The 19,898-nt window shown below is 48.5% G+C and overlaps 1 protein-coding gene across 1 annotated transcript in view; it reads left to right on the top strand.

Annotated features, from left to right (window-relative positions):
* The window catches only part of ccdc162 (coiled-coil domain containing 162), a 203,289-nt gene that overhangs the window by 47,619 nt on the left and 135,772 nt on the right, over window positions 1-19,898 (top strand). Inside the window, exon 12 of the mRNA XM_085997788.1 lies at window positions 6,994-7,149. Coding sequence (XP_085853914.1) covers window positions 6,994-7,149 — 156 coding nt within the window. The remainder of the gene's footprint in view (window positions 1-6,993; window positions 7,150-19,898) is intronic.

The following is a 19,898-nucleotide window of genomic DNA, read 5'->3' on the forward strand; positions in this document are numbered from 1 at the left end:
CTTGCTCTCTCATATTCAGATTACTTGATATAACAGACTGGTGCTTTTGTTGACAGACAGGGTGGTTTCTAGTTCTTGGTAACTGAACCCATGAGGATTTATTTTGAAATCTGGTGTGTGCTGTAATTCAGGATCTGCGACCTGCAGAGGGAGACATGTTACACTTACTGTATACATCAGTAAGGAGGGGCTGGTTTCACTTTATCGGTATCGTGCTCAAAGCTTCTAATATCAATACCAAGAAATTGTTTTGGCTTATGAGCACTAGGGTATTTTTATTTTTATTTTTCATGCATATATGAGTATATAATGTGTTTCAGCATAGTTTTAGTCACTTCCCATAGTAAGTGCAATGCGTGTGCACATTTGGTAAGCACAGGGTCCAGCTGGGCTGAGATGCCCACCCAGTTGGATGGCTTACGGATACACACCATTGAGGCTCGCACATCAATAATGGATGAGGTACTGGGGGCAACTGGTGCTCTTGGAACTTTAGCCCAGCAAGGAGTCAATGACATCAGGGAGGAGAGAAAAATCAGTAAGAAAAGTATACTTATGGGGAGTGGGGTGGGGGAGTTGGTGGTGGGGATGGTGGAAGAGTCCTATTTCACTTTCCGTTAACTGGGGTACTTCACAATAACCAGCTTAAGAGTTGCATTGGCATAGCTTGGAAGCAAGTTTACTGCCTGACCGCAGTACCAAAAATAATCCTTCTTCACTTGAAAACCTTGGAGACCGGTTGTGGCTGTGGCACACCACATGACAACACGAGATGGAGGATATTGAGATTTAAGTGTGCATGTTGTTGGGACGTTTTACTACGTTAAAGGCGCTATATAAATACAAGTTGTTGTTGAGTTCAAAGTTTCAGCCTTGGCACACTTGGGAAGCATTGAATGAAGACTAGGGAGAGAGGGGGGATTTAGAATAGATGCATGAGAATGCCCACTGTCAGTGCATGGTGAAGGGGAGAACGAGTAAATGGGGAGAAAACACACGAAGTTTACCTGAAATGGGAATGGAGACTATTTAGCAGAATAATATTGCCCTGGGCATGAACCATACACTAATAATTTTCAATATTGTTGGGGTCACAAAATACAAAACCTATTTAAACATCATATTCTGTTGTAAACCCGCTTGATTGGCACCCCATCTACTGTAACGTCCGTGTGTAATTGAGACACGGACTGCAGGAGTTGGTTATAACAGGTGTTTACTGAATGGAGACAAAACTGGAACTACTATACAAAGTTACTGCACAGGCTTATATACCGGGGTGGTCACTACTGGTACTGCAGTATACAGGGGCTGCAGAATATAGTTCCTTCTTCAAAGTACATACACTACAATTCCTCCCCTTTTAGCTAAACAGTACATAACATTCGATTAATAATTAAATAACATATTTACAATTACAGTTGCTATATACATTAGCTGAAGTTAAGCAATTATAAATTCAGTCTTTAAGGAGGCTTCCTGATTCTGTCCAGATAACGCCTCTTTGGGGTATCAGGTTCTTCTGGCAAAGTTGATTCGGGATCAACGTCATTGTTTGGTTCGTCTGCTTCCAATATTACCGATTCTGAGGTAGATGCAATTGGTACTTCAGTTTCATCACCAGGTGTATCGGATCGTGGTGTGGATTTGACGTTTTCCAGTGACTCTAGAATCTGGTCAGCATGGCGTCTTACAATGCTCTCTCCAACGTCCACGGTATACATTAGAGGTCCTTGCCGTGTGCAGATTGTTCCTGGCTGCCATTTCTCTGTGCGGTAGTCCCGGGCCAAAACTGGTTGACCTATCTTAAAACTCCTGGTTGGCCTTTCATTCATATTCTGAAACTGCCTGTTCTCCACATCTCTTCTGATGTTTGGCTTAACCAAATCCAAGCGGCATCTTAGTCTTCGATTGAAGAACATCATGGCTGGAGTTTGGTTGGTAACCGCATGTGTCGCATTCCGGTAGGCAAACAAGAAGTTATCCACCTTGTGTTGTAGGGGTATGTCTTCATTACACATTGCCTTGATAGCCTTCTTGAATGTTTGAACGAACCTCTCAGCCAATCCATTGGTGGCTGGATGATATGGGGCGGATGTGTAATGCTTAACACCATTGTTCTTTAAGAACCTCCGGAACTCTTCAGACACAAACTGTGGTCCATTGTCGGAGCAAATCTGTTCAGGCAGCCCATTTCTGGCGAATATGGTTCGTAAGACTGTGATAGTTTTTTCTGTGGTGGTTGAGGACATTTTTATTACCTCTGGCCACTTTGAATGTGCATCCACCGCAATTAAAAACATCGAGTCCATAAATGGACCAGCAAAATCAATGTGCACCCTTTGCCATGGCGATGAGGGCCACTCCCATGGATGTAGAGGGGCTTGTGGTGGGGCGTTTTGGACCTTCTGGCATCCTGTACAGTTCTTGGTCATCTCTTCGATTTCTCTATCGATTCCCGGCCACCACACAAATGCTCTGGCTAAGTTCTTCATTTTTACCCCTCCCAGATGACCCTCATGAAGCTCATTGAGCACTCTATTCTTCAATTTGGGTGGAATTACTACTCTGGATCCACACATCAAGGTTCCTCTGCACACTGACAGCTGTTCTCTTCTCGGCGAGAATGCTGGCAACAGTGGTTCGCCATGTGCTGGCCATCCCTTCACCGTTAAATCATAGACCCTGGAGAGTGCCGGGTCGTTTCGTGTTTCCTTTTCTATGTTTGCATTCGTCACAGGTAGACATTCGACTATGGTCGAGTGGAATATCTCCACAGGATCCACTGCAGGTGCTTCTTCCACCGTCGGCAACGGTAGGCGCGACAATCCATCAGCATTCCCATGCTGTTTAGTTCCTTTGTACTCGATGTCATATTGGTGTGCCCCTAGGAAAAGGGACCACCTCTGTAGCCGTTGTGCTGTCATTATCGGGACGCCCTTCTGAGTGTTGACAATGGAGACAAGAGGTTGATGATCAGTTAGTAGAGTAAATTTCTGTCCGTGCAGGTAGTGATTGAACTTCTTCACCCCCCAGCCCCCACACCAGGCTGAGGGCCTCTCTGTCAATCTGGGTGTAGTTACGCTCGGCTGAAGTTAACGAGCGTGACGCAAAAGCTATCGGCCTCTCTGAACCATCAAGGAATTTATGTGACAGTACCACTCCAATGCCTTAGGGAGACGCACCACACGCCAGTCTTATCGGTAGTGATGGGCTGTAGTGAGCCAATACTTCACTTGAAGTGATCAGGTCTTTACACTTCTGAAAGGCCCGCTTACATTCATCGCTCCATTTCCATGCTACTCCAGTTTGTAGTAGGGCGTTCAGTGGGTGCAGAATTGTGGACAAATTCGGCAAAAACTTATGGTAGTAATTCACCAATCCGAGGAATGACCTCAGTTGCGACACATTTTCAGGCGCTGGAGCCTTAACTACCGCTTCAATTTTGTCAGGGGACTTATGTAACCCCTCTTCATCAATCACGTGGCCACAATACGATATCTGTTTCTTAAAAAACTCGCACTTGGGGCGATTGGCTCGTAGCCCATGTTCTCTTCGCCTAGTGAGCACCTGCTCTAGGTTGGCAAGGTGTTCACTGTCATTTTCACCTGTCACTAGGATGTCGTCCAAGTAACACTGAGTCCCCGGAATCCCTTGCAGGACTTCTTCCAACGCTCTTTGCCATATCGCAGGAGCTGATGCTACTCTGAATACCAGTCGATTATACTGGTAAAGACCTTTGTGAGTGTTTATCGTGCGATATTTCCTAGAGGATTCTTCAACCTCCATCTGCAAATATGCTTGTGCTAGGTCAATTTTTGTAAAACGCTTCCCTCCAGATAGTGAGGCGAAAATATCTTCTATCCTCGGGAGAGGATACTGTACTGTGTGAAGGACTGGGTTCACAGTCACCTTGAAGTCCCCACAGATGCGAACCTTCCTTGGCTCCTCAGACTTATTGTTTAACGTTTTCTTCATGACAGGAACGATGGGTGTCGCCCACTCGCTCCAGTCTACCTTAGATAACACGCCTGCATTCTCCAGATTCTCCAGCTCTGCCTCGACGGCTGGGCGAATTGCATACGGTACTGGTCTTCCTTTGAAAAACTTGGGAATTGCATTCTCTTCTATTTTTATCGAGGCGGTTACGCCTTTAAGAGTTCCCAGTCCTTGTTGAAATACCGCTTTAGCGTTAGCTAAGATTTTTGACAATCGGCCAGGTGTGACGTCATCATCCTTTTTACCAGCCACAGTCAGTGCCTGAATGGAGTGCCAGTCTAAACTTATCTTTCTGATCCATTCACGTCCCAATAACGGTGGTCCACCATCTTGCAGTATGTACAGATACAATTTCTGTATTTCCTTGCCGTTGTATTCGACAGGCACCCTTATTTTCCCTCTGGGGTATACTTTCTGCCCCGTATACGTCTTCAAGACAATGGATGTGTCTTTCAAGGGTATGTGTGAGAATAGCCGCTCGTAGTCTCGTCAATTCATGACGGTCAGGGCTGATCCTGTATCCAATTCCATTTTGACTTGGGACCCTGCTATCGTGAGGGTGACCCAAATGGTTCGGTGATCCTCTTTTGCGATTACGTTGTGTAGTTTGAGACAGCTTAGTCTCTTGTTCCCGGATTCACTATCGCTCTTCTGGTCTTCGGAACTACTGTCCGTCATCTTTTGTACTTTCCTGTACTGTTCCTTAGTAGCCGTTTTGTTGTCGTTAGCCTTCTTCCCGGACCTGCAAACTCGTGCAATGTGTCCCATCTTTCCACATTGCCTGCATGTTTTGTCCTTGGACCAGCAGTCCTTCTGGTCATGGGTTGTTCTGCCGCAGCGATGACATTTTTCAAATCCCTGTGTCATTTCATGGGTGCCGTATTCCTGTGGCTTTTGCTGTATTTCCGCAGCTCCCCTTGCTGCTGCTTCGTACGATACTGCCACGCTGAAAGCCTTATCTAGCATCAGCTCTTTCTCTGAGAGTAACCTCTTCTGGGTTCCTTCACTCAGGCATCCACAGACAAATTTGTCCCGTAGGGTATCTGCCAGTCCTGCTCCGAACTGGCAGTGCTTTGATAGCTTGCGTAGTTCCGTAAGGTAATCAGCATTGCTCTCATCTTTATGCTGATTTCTCTTGTGGAATTTAAATCTTTCTGCTATCAGCAGCGGTGTAGGATTTAGGTGTTCCTGTAGGATATCAACAATTTCATTAAAACTCTTCGCCATCGGTTTGATTGGAGTGATCAGGTTCCGCAATAGGCTGTACGTTCTTGCGCCCATTAAGTTTAGTGGTACCGATGCCTTTTTCTCATCGGCTACTTCATTTGCCTTGCAATATACTTCGACTCTTTCCACATACGTGGTCCAGTCTTCTGTTGCATTATCGAAGGCAGTGATATTGCCAGTCTTCGGCATCTTGGAGATCTAAGATGGCGCCTCCCGCGCTTTGCCTTCTTCCCCGATTGAACAAAATGGTGCCTCCCGCGCTTTGCCTTCCCCGCTGGATTAAGATGGCGCCTCCCACGCTTTCTGTCTTTTCCGCTGCTGCTAGCGCTGTTGCTGCCGTTTTTATGCCTTGATGGCGACGCCCTATGATCTTCGCGCACTTCCCCCCCGCGCTGCTGCCAACGCTGCTCTCCGCGGTCCCCGTGGCAAACTGCAGCTCCTCGCGGCTTTCTGCGCTTCTAATTTCTTTTATTTTAATTACTGTTCCCGTCGTCAGAGCAGACCCTATGGGACACTTTCCTCCCTCTTCTCGGGTCTGTACGCTGCCTGGCTTCATAGCACCGGCTGCGCCCTGTGTGCTCCACCCTCTCTCTCTCTCTCCTCTTCCCGACAACGCTGCTCGGCCCCGTTGAAAAGCCACCCGATCGAGCTCTAGCCCGCCGCAGCCCAGGAAGGATCAGTGTACAACCTGCCACCAGCCCGATTAGCTGGAACACCATAGACTGGATAACCAAGCCCAGCTCTCGACAGCCTCTCCTGCAAATCTTCGAATTCGATGAATCAGAGGGCGGTTGCCCACGGTCGACGACCGTTTCTTCTGTTTGTTTTTTTTTCTTTTTGGATTTCTTCCTTCTGGCCTCGACCTCTAACAACTTCGCTTCAGGGATGGATCCCTGTGAGGTGGTGCAGAACTGTAGGTAAGTTCGGATCTGTTCGTCGCCAGTGTAACGTCCGTGTGTAATTGAGACACGGACTGCAGGAGCTGGTTATAACAGGTGTTTACTGAATGGAGACAAAACTGGAACTACTATACAAAGTTACTACACAGGCTTATATACCGGGGTGGTCACTACTGGTACTGCAGTATACAGGGGCTGCAGAATATAGTTCCTTCTTCAAAGTACATACACTACATCTACCACCTTAAACATTCACTTCCTCCACTATCAGCGTACCGTGGCTGCAGTGTGTACCATCTACAAGATTCACTGCAGCAACTTGCCAAGGCTTCTTCAGCAGCACCTCCCAAACCTGCGACCTCTTCCACCTAGAAGGACAAGGGCAGCAGACGCATGGGAACACCACCCACCTTCAAGTTCCCCTCCAAGTCACACACCATCCTGACTTAGAAGTATATCGCCGAACCTTCATCGTTGCTGGGTCAAAATCCTGGAACTCCCTACCTAACAGCACTGTGGGAGTACCATCACCACACGGGCTGCAGTGGTTCAAGAAGGCGGCTCACCACAACCTTCTCAAGGGCAATTAGGGATGGGCAATAAATGCTGGCCTTGTCAGCAATGCCCACATCCCCATAAACAAATAAAAAAAATGTGAAGTTTACCATTAATTAGAAAACTGCTTGTGTCTAATTTGCATATCAAATAGTCCGCTAATCACAGTTGAGGTGCGGGACTGTGATATCCTATGTTAGAAACTTGTAATATACAGCTTGTTGCAAATTCTACTCTAAATCTCTTTGATTTTGAACAATTCTAGAATAGCAACATATTACCCATTTATAACATTGCTGTTTTTTCCCCCCAGATTATACAAGTCTGTGGCAGTGCAAATGGGTTTCCATGAATTCCATCTCTACCTGCGGCCAGTGCAGTTTGAATTCGCAGCACACAAGGAGAAAGCTGATCAGCCCCCTCCGGTGTTCATCACCACTCTGTTGGAAGACAGCAGTAACATTGACAGGTACCTCAGTCAAAGTTGTGCTTCCAGTCAAAGTGTGCAAAGAACCCTATTGGTCTCTATGTCTGACTGATATCTGTTGTAAAGGTACTTGCATTTTTTTTGTCTGTTGTATATTTTCATCCTTCCTGTTTCTTCAGCCCTCCCTGCACCCTGGGGTCCTGTCCCCGGACCTGTTCTAGCACTGCTTCATAATTGCCCTCCAGGAGATGCGCAGGAGTGTCTTAGATTGAACCTTTTTCCTAATTTCTCTTCTGGTGGGAAAGCAATACATCTCTGCTCAACCCTGCCGAGATCAAGAACTCACTGCGTCAGAAACAGCTGAGAGTTAGCATTCTACTGCTCAAAGGTCATATCGAAGTGATGCACCTAGAGGTTGTAGTAAGTTGAGGGAGGAAGTGACTTCTGGTGTTCCATCCCGATGATGTAGATTGGCTACAGATATCTTTGCAGTGGATGGCACAGATCTGCAACTGACTCTGTGCTGATCCAAGACCTATGGAGGCAGTTGTTCTTGGTCATTTATTACCAGGTGGGTGTCTCGGGGCCTGCACACACGGTTGGTCGTATAATGATGGTTGCCGGCAGTTCAGCTCTGGTACTTGCTGATCTCCCTTGCATACATTCTTTCATCTTGTGTCACTTGAGCCATGCAATACTGTAATTGGGGCAATCCAAAGCCAACACCCATTATTGATCTGAACTTGACTTGCTGACTGCTCCCTGATCTCCCACAAATATTTGTTTATAATGTAAGAGCTTCTTTGCATGTTCTATTTTCAGCTCTTCCTAGTCTGCTGTAGTCTTGTAAATGTGTCAGTTACAGTTGGCTTCCTGTAAATTAACATACAATATTCAGTTAGTTCAGGTTCCGCATAAACACACCATTAGGGGAAAGAAAATATCTTTAGCATTCTTTTTGTAGTAATGAATTTTTATATATATATAAAAACATCCCCAAAATGAATAGAAGCCTACACTAAAAGTGTGCTGCAAAACAACAAAATGAGTAAAAGGATGCAGAGCCTTTAACGGTTTCACTGTTTATGGAGCTTCCTTTAAACCTATTCCAGTTGGGTGTGTTGAGCACAAAGTTCAATCCCAGCCTAAGCCACAGATGGAAAATTACACCAGGCTTCATTTTATTGCTTTATAATTAAATCAAGCTCATGGGTCCTTTTTTAGTGGCTCTAAAGTGCCTGTCTGAAAATTATCTTAGATTTTATGCATTCTTTCACTAATGTGACCAACAGTAATTTCTAGGCTTATATGTTTAGGCCTAGAAATTCAGTATCGCCACGTTTGGGGCGCTACAGTCGAGCGTGCGCTAAATTTAGCGCCCGGTGCAACTTAGCGCCACCTTCAGCGAAATTGAGTTGCATTGCCCCAAGAGGTTCTTGCTGCGCTAAAGCAGGCGCTGCACGACTATCCTAAGGTGCTAAGCCGGAGAGGCGAGGTGCTACCACCGAGGGCGGGCGCAGCGCAGGTGCGGCCAGTTAGCGATTGCAGGCAGACACGCTGGCGCCGATCACCTCTTAAAGGGGGAGGTTCGATTTGGCTTGCAGCCACGCCCTGCACATTGGAGCCCTGATTCTAGGCCTGGACAGACCTGCTGCGACATCGTTACGCCTACGACCATGGAGAGGGCCAGGGAGCGAGCGCAGCGCTTCAGTGAGGGGGCCCTGAAGGTTCTGGTTGGTGCAGTGGAGCGCAGGCGAGCTATCCTCTTTCTGGACAGTGGCAGGAGGCCGCTGCCCAACGAATATCGAAAAGCTTGGAGGGAGGTGGCACACAGAGTGACCTCCAGCAGCAGGGTACCTAGGACCCCAACGCAATGCAGGAAAAAGTTCAACGACCTCACTCGGGTTGTCAGGGTGAGTACCCTTTCCAGTATCCTCTTCATCCCTGTGCACCTCACTTTATGGCCAAAGGGTCCTGAAAGCCCCAATGCCCAGCCCTCATCCAACACCTATGGGCCTCTCATGAAAATCACATGCACAATCACTACGTTACACAATGTAAGGGCTATTCGACCATGGGAGGCAGTGCAGCCAAGATCAGGGCTTGACACTGTAAGGGCTATTCGACCATGGGAGGCAGTGCAGCCAAGATCAGGGCTTGACACTATAAGGGCTATTCGATCATGGGAGGCAGTGCAGCCAAGATCAGGACTTGACACTGTAAAGGCTATTCGACCATGGGAGGCAGTGCTGCCAAGATCAGGGCTTGACACTATAAGGGCGATTCCACCATGGGAGGCAGTGCAGCCAAGATAAGGGCTTCACACTGTACTCAGAGCCCATCCTTTCTCTTGCAGGGCAAGCTGGCCCACAATAGGAGGCAGCAGCAACGGACCGGGGGAGGCCACCCTGAACTTAAAGACCTCAGCTATCTGGAGCAGCGAGTGGAACAGATTATGGCAGGCCGACTAATTGGCCCCGTCGCCACTGGAGATGCCGACCCCGTTCTGGACAACAATGGTAAGGTGATCACCTTTTGGACCTCTCTCTTTCCACTTGTGCCTCACACCAGCATCCTTTGCCACTATCGAACCAACGCAGTGCATTGCAGCACTCATGCCTCCCTCGCTGCCGCCCTGCCCTCACGCTAAAGCAACTCTTGTACCTCCCTGCTTTCAGATGCTGATTTGCCAGGTGAGGAGGCGGGCCCTCAAGCTGCCACTGTGAGTGAATCGGAAGGCGAGGAGGAGGAAGAGGAAGCCGTAACATCAGTGCCACCCTCAGCCGAGGCAGCCCATGGCCATAATGGGGACACGTCTTCCCTGGAGGGGAGCAGGGGGGAAGGGTCTGAGGAGGGGGAAGCTCCGGGGCCCAGCGGGCTGCAGCAACGCGGGGGGGTAGGGAAACTCGGCGGCCTTCTCCCCGGAGGGAGAGTGTGGCCTCCAGTCCTGCTACAGTGAGCACAGAGGAGGTGCGGCTCCTTGCTGAAATGGGCACCCAGGTGGAGCGCAGGCACACTGAACTCATGGCTGCAGTGGCAAGGATGCCTGACTCCATAGAGTCACTGGCAAGGAGTGTACAGGAATTCGGGGCAGCACAGGCGGCTTCCAGCCAAGTGCTTAGTCGTGCCATGCAGTCACTGGCTGGTCTGATGCAGACACAGATCAGGGCCACACGAGCACTAACTGCTGCCACCCTTGCTGGATCGAGCAGGATTCGCCAGGGCCCTCGCCGCGCCGCAGCAGGCCAGCAGTCTGTGCTTCAGCAGATTGCTGCGCATGGTTCAGTGCTGCCCTGTGCGAGTGCCAGTGTCTCGTCCGACCAGGGAGTGCCTGTGCTCTGTCAGGTGCTGCCAACACTGTCACTCCTCCCCTGCAGCTGCCACCACCCATAGGACAGACTGCTGCCGCCCAAGCAGAGTTGGAGCAGTCAGCAGCCGGGCCCTCCAGGCCCAGAGCTGGTCCAGGCCATCCCCCAAGGACTCCCCGGCCATCAGAAACATCCTTCCTGCATCTAGTCTGTCCAGGCCTGACAGAATTTTATAGGTTTCGATGAGATCCCCTCTCAATCTTCTAAACTCCAGTGAGTATAAGCCCAATCGACACAATCTCTTCTCATACGTCATTCCTGCTATCCCAGGTATCAGCCTGGTGAACTTTCGCTGCACTCCTTCCATGGCAAGAACGTCCTTCCTCAGGTAAGGCGACCAAAACTGCACACAATACTCAAGGTGTGGTCTCACCAAGGCCCTGTACAAGTGCAGCAAGACATCCTTGTTCTTGTACTCGAACCCTCTTGCTACGAAGGCCAACATACCATTTCCCTTCTTAACCGTCTGCTGCACCTGCATGCTTACCTTCAGCGACTGGTGCACAAGAACACCCAGGTCTCTTTGCACTTCCCCTTCTCCCAATCTATTGCCATTCAAATAATAATCTGCCTTCCTGTTTTTGCCACCAAAGTGGATAACCTCACATTTATCCACATTATAGTGCATTTGCCATGTTTCTGCCCAATCACCCAACCTGTCCAAATCGTACTGGAGTTTCACGACATCCTCCTCACAGCATACCCGCCCACCCAGCTTTGTGTCGTCTGCAAATTTGGAGATATTACATCCAATTCCCTCATCCAGATCATTAATATATATTGTGAACAGCTGGGGTCCTAGGATCGATCCTTGCGGTACCCCACTAGTCACTGCCTGCCACTCGGAAAACGACCCGTTTATTCCAACTCTTTGCTTTCTGTCCGCCAACCAGTTCTCTATCCAAGTCAGTACCTTGCCCCCAATCCCATGTGCCTTAATTTTGCACACTAATCTCTTATGCGGGACCTTATCGAAAGCCTTCTGAAAGTCCAAATACACCACACCCACTGGTTCTCCCTTATCTATTTTACCAGTTACATCCTCAAAAAATTCCAGTAGATTAGTCAAGCATGATTTACCTTTTGTAAATCCATGTTGACTTTGTCCGATCCAGTCACTGCTTTCCAAGTGCTCTGCTATTACATCTTTTACAATGGACTCTAGCATTTTCCCCACTACCGATGTCAAGCTTACTGGTCTATAATTCCCCGCCTTTTCTCTACCATCTTTTTTGAATAGTGGGGTAACATTAGCTACCCGCCAATCCATGGGTACCGTTCCAGAGTCTATCGAGTTCTGGAAGATGACCAGCAATGCATCTACTATTTCTAGGGCCACTTCCTTAAGTACCCTGGGATGTAGATTATCAGGCCCTGGGGATTTATCGGCCTTCAGGCCCATCAATTTTCCTAACACCATTTCCCTACAAATACTGAATTCTTTCAGTTCCACCCTTTCATCAGACCCTATGTTCCCCGGCATCACTGGGAGGTTATTTGTGTCCTCCTTTGTGAAGACAGAACCAAAATATGTATTTAGTTGGTCTGCCATTTCTTTGTTCCCCATTATAAATTCCCCCGATTCTGACTGCAAGGGACCTACACTTGACTTCACCAATCTTTTTCTCTTCACATATCTATAAAAGCTTTTACAGTCAGTTTTTATGTTCCCTGCAAGCTTACTCTCATATTCTATTTTCCCTTTCTTAATTAATCCCTTTGTCCTCCATTGTTGAATCCTAAACTGCTCCCACTCCTCAGGATTATTGCTTTTTCTGGCCAATTTATATGCCCTCTCCTTGGACCTTATGCTATCCCTAATTTCCCTTGTTAGCCACGGTTGGGTCACCTTTTTTGTTTTATTTTTATGCCAAACTGGGATGAACAAATTCTGTAGTTCATTCGGTCTTTGAATGTTTGCCATTGCCTATCCACCATCAACCCTTTGAGTGCCATTCCCCAATCAATCCTACCCAACTCGCTCCTCAGACCATCGTAGTTTCCTTTATTTAAATTGAGGACCCTAGTCTCCGAGTCAACTACTTCATTCTCCATCTTAATGAAGAATTCGATCATATTATGATCGCTCCGACCCAAGGGGCCTCTTACAACAAGATTGCTAATTAATCCTTTCTCGTTACATAATACCCAGTCTAAGATGGCCTGATCTCTGGTTGGTTCCTCGACATATTGGTCCAGGAAACCATCCCGTAAACACTCCAGGAATTCCTCCTCCACAGTATTGTTACTAATTTGGTTGGCCCAATCTATATGTAGATTAAAGTCACCCATGATGACTGCTGTGCCCTTATTGCACGCTTCTTTAATTTCCCTTTTAATGCCATCCCCAACCTCCGCCTTACTGTTTGGAGGTCTATAAACCACTCCCACTAACGTTTTTTCCCCTTAGTATTTCTCAATTCTACCCATACAGATTCCACCTCATCAGAGCTAATATCCTTCATTACAATTGTGTTAATCCCTTCTTTAACCAGTAATGCTACCCCACCTCCCTTTCCTTTTTGCCTATCTTTCCTGAATATCGAATACCCCTGGATGTTGAGTTCCCAGTCCTGGCCTTCCTTGAGCCACGTTTCCGTAATCCCAACCAAATCGTATTTGTTTACTTGTATTTGCACAGCCAATTCATCCACCTTATTACAAATGCTCCTCGCATTAAGACACAAAGCCTTCAGGCTTGTTTTTTTGACGCTCTTAGACCTATTAGAATTATTATTTACTGTGGCCATGTTTGATTTAAACCATTGATTTCTCTGACTACCACTTTTGTTTTTCTCCTTCCTATCTTTTGCTTTTATCCTTGTTTCCCTTTCCTCTGTCTCCCTGCTCAGGTTCCCAACCCCTGCCATTTTAGTTTAAACCCTCACCCACAGCACTAGCAAACACTCCCCCTAGGACATCGGTTCCAGCCCTGCCCAGGTGCAAACCTTCCAGTTTGAACTGGTCCCACCTCCCCCAGAACCGGTTCCAATGTCCCAGGAACTTGAATCCCTCCCCCTGGCACCATTCCTCTAGCCACGTATTCATCTGAAGTATCCTTCTGTTTCTACTCTGACTAGCACGTGGCACTGGTCAGCTGCCTGTGGTCACACACCAACTCCATGTTCAACGAATGGAACCCCTTCTGGTTGCGGTAGTCCTCGGCATTCTCTAGAGGCGCCCGCAAAGCCACATGCGTGCAGTCAATGGCGCCCTGGACCATGGGGAAGCCCGCTATTCTTGCAAATCCCATTGCACGCTCCTGCTGCTTGTCCAGGGTCATGGGGAAGGAAATGTACTGACGTCTGCTTTTGAAGAGTGTACTTGTGACTTGGTGGATGCAGCAATGTACCGCGAACTGGGAGACATTGGCAATGTCCCCAGTAGCGGATTGGAAGGAACCGGTGGCATAGAAGTTCAGAGCCACTGTCACCTTCACTGCCACCGACAGAGACGTCCTGCTCCTCAGCTGAGGCTGCAGATCTCTCTGAAGCAGGTGGCAGATCTCAGTGACCACCTCCCTTCTGAATCGAAGCCTCCGAATACACTGCTCCTCAGACATGTTGAGGTATGAGAACTGCTGGTGGTATACCATGGGAGGGTAAGGCCTCCTGTGCCGACGCCTTTTGGCCCTCCTCCGTCTGGCCATGATTGGCACTCTCTCTCGGCGTCTCTGAGCCCTCTCAGTGCAATGGAGAAACCCAACGTTTCCACCCATTGCAGCCCCCATTATATGTGGCCACTCAAGGCTATGGCACTGAAAATCAATCCAACTGCAAAGCTCTGGGCTGAAGCCAGAAGTACCCGTGCGAGCGCTGAGTCAAAGCAGAAAGCTCTCTCCCTTTGTCTCTCTGCAAATCTCTCTCTCTCTCACACAGAACGAGTGGTCCAAAATGGCTACCACAAAGAAGGCAGGAAGAGCCCCCTTTAAATAGCACCCCCCCCAGCCCCACAGCGACTGGGAACCGTTCCACTCAACCAGTCGCTGGGAGCGCCAGGCGGAAAGAAGGGGGGCGCCACTGAAGTTCCGGTTCGGGCCGCACCAAGAACGTGCACCATGAAATTACATCAGGATCTGCGCGCGCAGCTGAGCGGGCGTTGCGGTTTTGCGCCGCCGCTAAATGTCCACTCAAGTTTGTGAAAGGCGCAGATCACGCCGCGCCCGGGCGCTATCCGCTTCGCGCCCCACTTATCGCCCTCTTAAGGCGCTAGCGGCTGGCGCTACCAACTGAATTTCTAGGCCTTAATGTTTAATCATTGAATAACTTGGCTGTAAAAATGAATCATTGGAATAGATTTTAACTTTCAGCGATGGCCAAAAACTGGAGGTAACGGATCAAAGTAAATGGAAAAGGCCGACGTCAATCCTTTCAGCTCAGTGGGTAGCACACTTGCCTCTGAGTCACAAGGTTGTGCGTTCAAGTCCCACTGCAGGGATTTGAGCACAAAAGTCCAGGCTGACACTCCAGTGCAGTGCTGAGGGAGTGCTGCACTGTTGGAGGTGCCGTCTTTCGGATGAGACATTAAACCAAGGCCCTGTCTGCTCTCTCAGGTGGACGTAAAATATTCCCTGGTACTATTTCTCAAGAAAAGCAGGGGAGTTATCCCTGGTGTCTTGGACAATATTTATCCCTCAACCAACATCATTAAAAGACAGATTATCTGGTTATTATCACGTTACTGTTTGTGGGAGCTTGCTGTGTGCAAATTGGCTGCCGCGTTTCCTACATTACAACAGTGACTGCACTTCAAAGCTACTTAATTGGCTGTAAAGCGCTTTGGGACATCCTGAGGTCGCGAAAGGCGCTGTATAAATGCAAGTCTTTCTTAATGGAAAGGAAAATTGGCCGCTCGTTACACATCCACCCAATCTGCTGCTGCCAGTTTTCCGCCACCTCTGAAAGTGAAAATCTACCCCATTCTTTCTCAACAGTTTGGGTTCGCACCAGTTTATAATGTGATCTGTCTCTGAAGGCTCCCATTTATTTCTCCTCTTTGTTTTTGCTCCTAATTTTTTTCATTAGCCTCCTTCTATTTTTTGCTCTCAGGTTTACAAGAATAGGCCACTAGAATTTGACTTGTTTTTAATCCGAGAAGAACATTTAGAGAGGACATGACTCAGATTTTTCAAATACTGAAAGGCCTTCATAATGAGGATGGAAACAGATTATTTACTTTAAACTGAGATTATACATGGCAGTGATTCCTTCCATGGCTCTTTAAAATAGCTAAACAAAATAAGACTGGTATATGACAACGAGTTAACAGCTAAGTTGCTTTTTTACATAGAATTACACAGGATATACTGTAAGGGGGGCATCTTTTAACTGGTTTATGGTAATTTACCTGGCCAGCAGCCTTTGCCTCTAAGCTCTGACCAATTCCAACTTTTTACCTGGTTTACGGTAATTCACCTGGTCAACAGCCTTTTGCTGCTGCACTCTAAACCAATTTACAAACAGCGGTTTTGAATCGCTACCCCTCCTTTAGTTCTGAGTGGAGGAACTTATAATTAATGATATTAAAACGGAACAAGTGGTTTGGATGAGAGAAAAATCAAGTTTTATTACCTAAATAAACTACAATCCAAAGAATAAACTATACCACACGAACACAGTAATTACAGTAAAACTATATAACAGGGGGTTGCAGACGGCGAAAACGAGGGATAAAATGGCTCCAATGTTACTTAAACAATCTTAGCAATTACCCTCAAATCACCACCCCCTAACTCCTGCTAGGTTGCCTTGCCGAGGAGTCAGAACACCCTGCTCACCTGTGGTCCAGCGAAGTAAAGAGAGAGAGATAGCTTCTCAGCAGTTATCTTTATACCTGGTGAGCCCCCTGCCGTTCTGCCTTGCAAGGGCTGTGTGCAAAATTCCCCGCCCAAAGGGTCCAATACACAAGAGAAAGCTGTGATTGGCTAACTCAGAGTGGTTGGACTGGGTTAATGTGTCTTCCGGAGCTCCCTGGGCTGAAACAAAAGGGAAATACAACTGCTCTATTGTCCAGAATGCTAGGTGATTTAAGCCCATTCAGTTCTTAAACGGATCCCATTCAAGATACAAAAGTCTCTTCTGCAGTTTAGATGTATCCACTCAATATTCAAACAAATGCTAATAGCATTCAATTGCTTTGTAAACAAAGCATTGTCCTGTGGTAACGTTTTGTCTCCATTGAACCTTACTTCCAGACACAGAAAGCTGCTTTCCAAGCCCCTTTGTCTTCGGCCATGTGGTGCGACAGCCATGTTTATCCCTGGAAATTTAAAAGCACAATGCCCAGGGATTCTTTAATCAAAAAAATTAATCTTCAGAACTGTAAATTATTGCGAATTCTTACAGTCCGCCCTTGGATACTTCCAGCTTGCTTGTAGTATCCTCTTGAAGAAATGAGCAATAATTTCTGACCCCTCACAAACAACCATCCCCTGTATTTACCTAATAGCTATCTGCCACTGATCCCCGTCCCGTCTATTCCCCTTAAATTCAAGAAAAAAAACCATGGTACGGTAGGCATCTTACAGATACTTCAGTTTTCAATAAGGGGTCTCATACCCCTACACGCTTGTAAAATTATACAATGTAAACCAAATTTACAATCACCTTTCTTACATCATAACTTATTACAAAATGTTGAAATCTTAGTTGCACAATGTATTCAAAATGATCCCAAGCATGGAGAGGGTCCTACGCCTCTGCTCAACTTGGGGCTGCAACACAAAATACAAAAAATCATTAAACATTTGAAACAACATACTTAAATGAACCCCGATCATCACGTGCCGATGATAGGTCGCAAAATTTGAGTGGGTATTGCTCCTCCCACCCGGGCAGTAAAGGTACCTTCCACCCCCCTGTTGATTGTCTTAAACTTTAAAACAGGCAGAATGGATTTACAGACCAGCCTGCTCCACCAGCCCCGAGCCGTTCCCTTGTCCTTTTGTGGAGGCGGGGTACCCCTCCTGTTTAAAATATACCTTGGCACAGACTGAGACCGGGGAGTATGGGACCGTGACTCCCAGTCCCTCCCCCTCCCGTCTTCCCTCGACTGGCTGCAGAAAATGATGGGTGCCTGTGTGGCGGCTCTCCCTGGCCCCACCCAGATCCGGCCACCCACTCATCCTTCCCAGCCACACTTACCCTCTTTGCCCGTGGGCCCCCCCCGGGTGAGTTCCTCCCTTCCCCGAACGCACCCACGCGACTCTTGGGTCTCCCCCTCCTCTATACGATCTTTCCCGGGCCATCACCACCCACCCCCGAGGAACGCGTCCCTATCACACAAGGCGCCCGCGCTTCCCCATCATGACTCCTCAACAGCGAGGTCTCCCGCAAGTGAACTTCGGTCAGGATAGTGCTGGGTTGGGGGCCGTGCCCCACCCAGCTGGGGCCATCTCCTCCCCGTAGGAGGAGTAGGCAAGTTCCTCCGGACCCTGTCCGGTTTTTCCCGAAGATCGCTGCAGGGTTTCCCTCTGGATTCGTCCAGTGGCGAGGTGATCCCCAACATTCTGTCTCCATATCTTCATTCGATGCCCAGCTTGGGCTGGGCAAACATGGCTGCTTCATTTTCCAATCTCCTGTAAAAACTTAAAAGGACATGCAGCCAGGTCTCACGGACCTGCTGCCTTAGGTGGAGACATGGTTGGGTCCCTTGACCTCGGACCAAAATACAAACATTCGGCACACATGTAAACTTAAACTCTTTAAACTTAAACTTCAAACTGGTTATATGAAACTAAAATTTACACCTTAAAGCATGCTATATTCACTCATAGCTATAGTACAAATGCCGCCCGTCTCCGGACGGCCAGGCTAATCTCTGGCACTGTCGCAGATTGCTGCTGGCTGCAGCAAAGCTGGACTGCCTCCTGTCTCTTGTCCCTCGCAGCTTATGGCTGTTGAGTGGGGGCCTTTGTTCTTTGGCTTCTCCCCGGTTCGGGAGGCCGCCTTACTCCACTGTAAAGTGGGTGACCATGCTTTCTTAGGCTGGGGCACCCGCTGAGACCTTCTGAGGGGTGTCTCTATGGGGGAAACTTTGGCTGGCGGACCCTGAGCTTGGGTCACAGCCCCAGCTGGCTGGGAGCCTTCTCCCCCATGTCCAAATAGCCCGCACTGTGTAATGTACCTGGCAGCCTGCCGGTGCAAATCTCTCTCTGGGTTTGTCTGCTCTTCCCTGCCCACTCCTGTGCTGGGGGCAGGTATACTCTCACCACCCGCTGCTGGTGGCTGGAAATTTTCCTCCCCATGTTTAAAACCTGGTGTCAGCTCCCCCCCTTTGTCTCCTGCAAGAGGGATTGCTATCCCTGCCCCCCCAGGGTCCCACATCATGGGGGGGACCACTCTAGAAGCGGGCTGGGAAGCTGGTCCCTTTAAACAGGCCACAGTGCCTGTCTTTACAGGCGGTGAACTTGAACTTGCCTCGTACAATTTGCATTGGTTGACGTGGAACCACTTTGTGCACCGGGGTAGTTTTACAGCATAGACCATGGGGCTGGCCCTATCCACTATACTATAGGGTCCCATGTAGAGTGGCTCTAAACTTCCCACCCGGGCATAGTTTCTTACCATCACTAGATCTCCTATCTCCCACTGGTGGCTCTTGCTAGGCTCGAGCAGCAGCCGGTTATTCCGATGCTGCTTCCCCATGCTGTCTGCTGCCTGCCCATAAATCCGTTTGAGGTGTTCTAGGAGGTTTTGGGTGAATTTATCCCGGTTTATTTCCTGCAGTTGTCCTTCGGTGAGAACTGGGGCGAGGACATGAGTGGGGGTCCTCATAACCCTGCCGGTCATGAGCCCATGTGGTGAATGCCCTGTACTTTTGGACTGACTGGCCCGGATCCCCATGAGGATCAGAGGTAGGGTCTCTGCCCATTTTTGGGGCGACCCCACGACCTCTTTCCTCAATCTTTCTTTAAGGGTACGGTTCATACGCTCCACAATCCCTGAAGACCGTGGGTTGTAGGCGACGTGCCACTTCCCTTGAATACCAAGCAGCCTGAGGGTGTTCTGCACGACTTGGCCTGTAAAATGGCCTCCCTGGTCAGACTCCACGAACTGGGGCAGTCCCTACCGCGAGAACACCTCCTTCACCAAGATCTTTGCAGTCCCCATTGCTCTGGCCGTTCTGCAGGGGAAGGCTTCCACCCACTTGGAAAACACATCCACCAGGACGAGGCAGTACTTCTAGCCTCCCTGGGTAGTGGGCAAGGGTCCTATATAGTCGATCTGGATCAACTGCCATGGTCCCTCGACCCTCCTAATGTGTCCCATGGGCACCTTCCTTTTGTGTGGATCGGGACTATTTGCTGCACACACAAGACAGCTAGCACAGAACGCGCGGACATCATCCCGGAGCCCTGGCCACCATCCTGCCTGTTCCACCCGTTGCCAGGTGGTCTCCAGCCCGGGATGTCCTGCTCCCGGC

This window comes from Somniosus microcephalus, chromosome 9 (assembly GCF_052327205.1).
Source record: "Somniosus microcephalus isolate GS21.2 chromosome 9, FLI_Smic_1.0, whole genome shotgun sequence".
Lineage (NCBI taxonomy): Eukaryota > Metazoa > Chordata > Chondrichthyes > Squaliformes > Somniosidae > Somniosus > Somniosus microcephalus.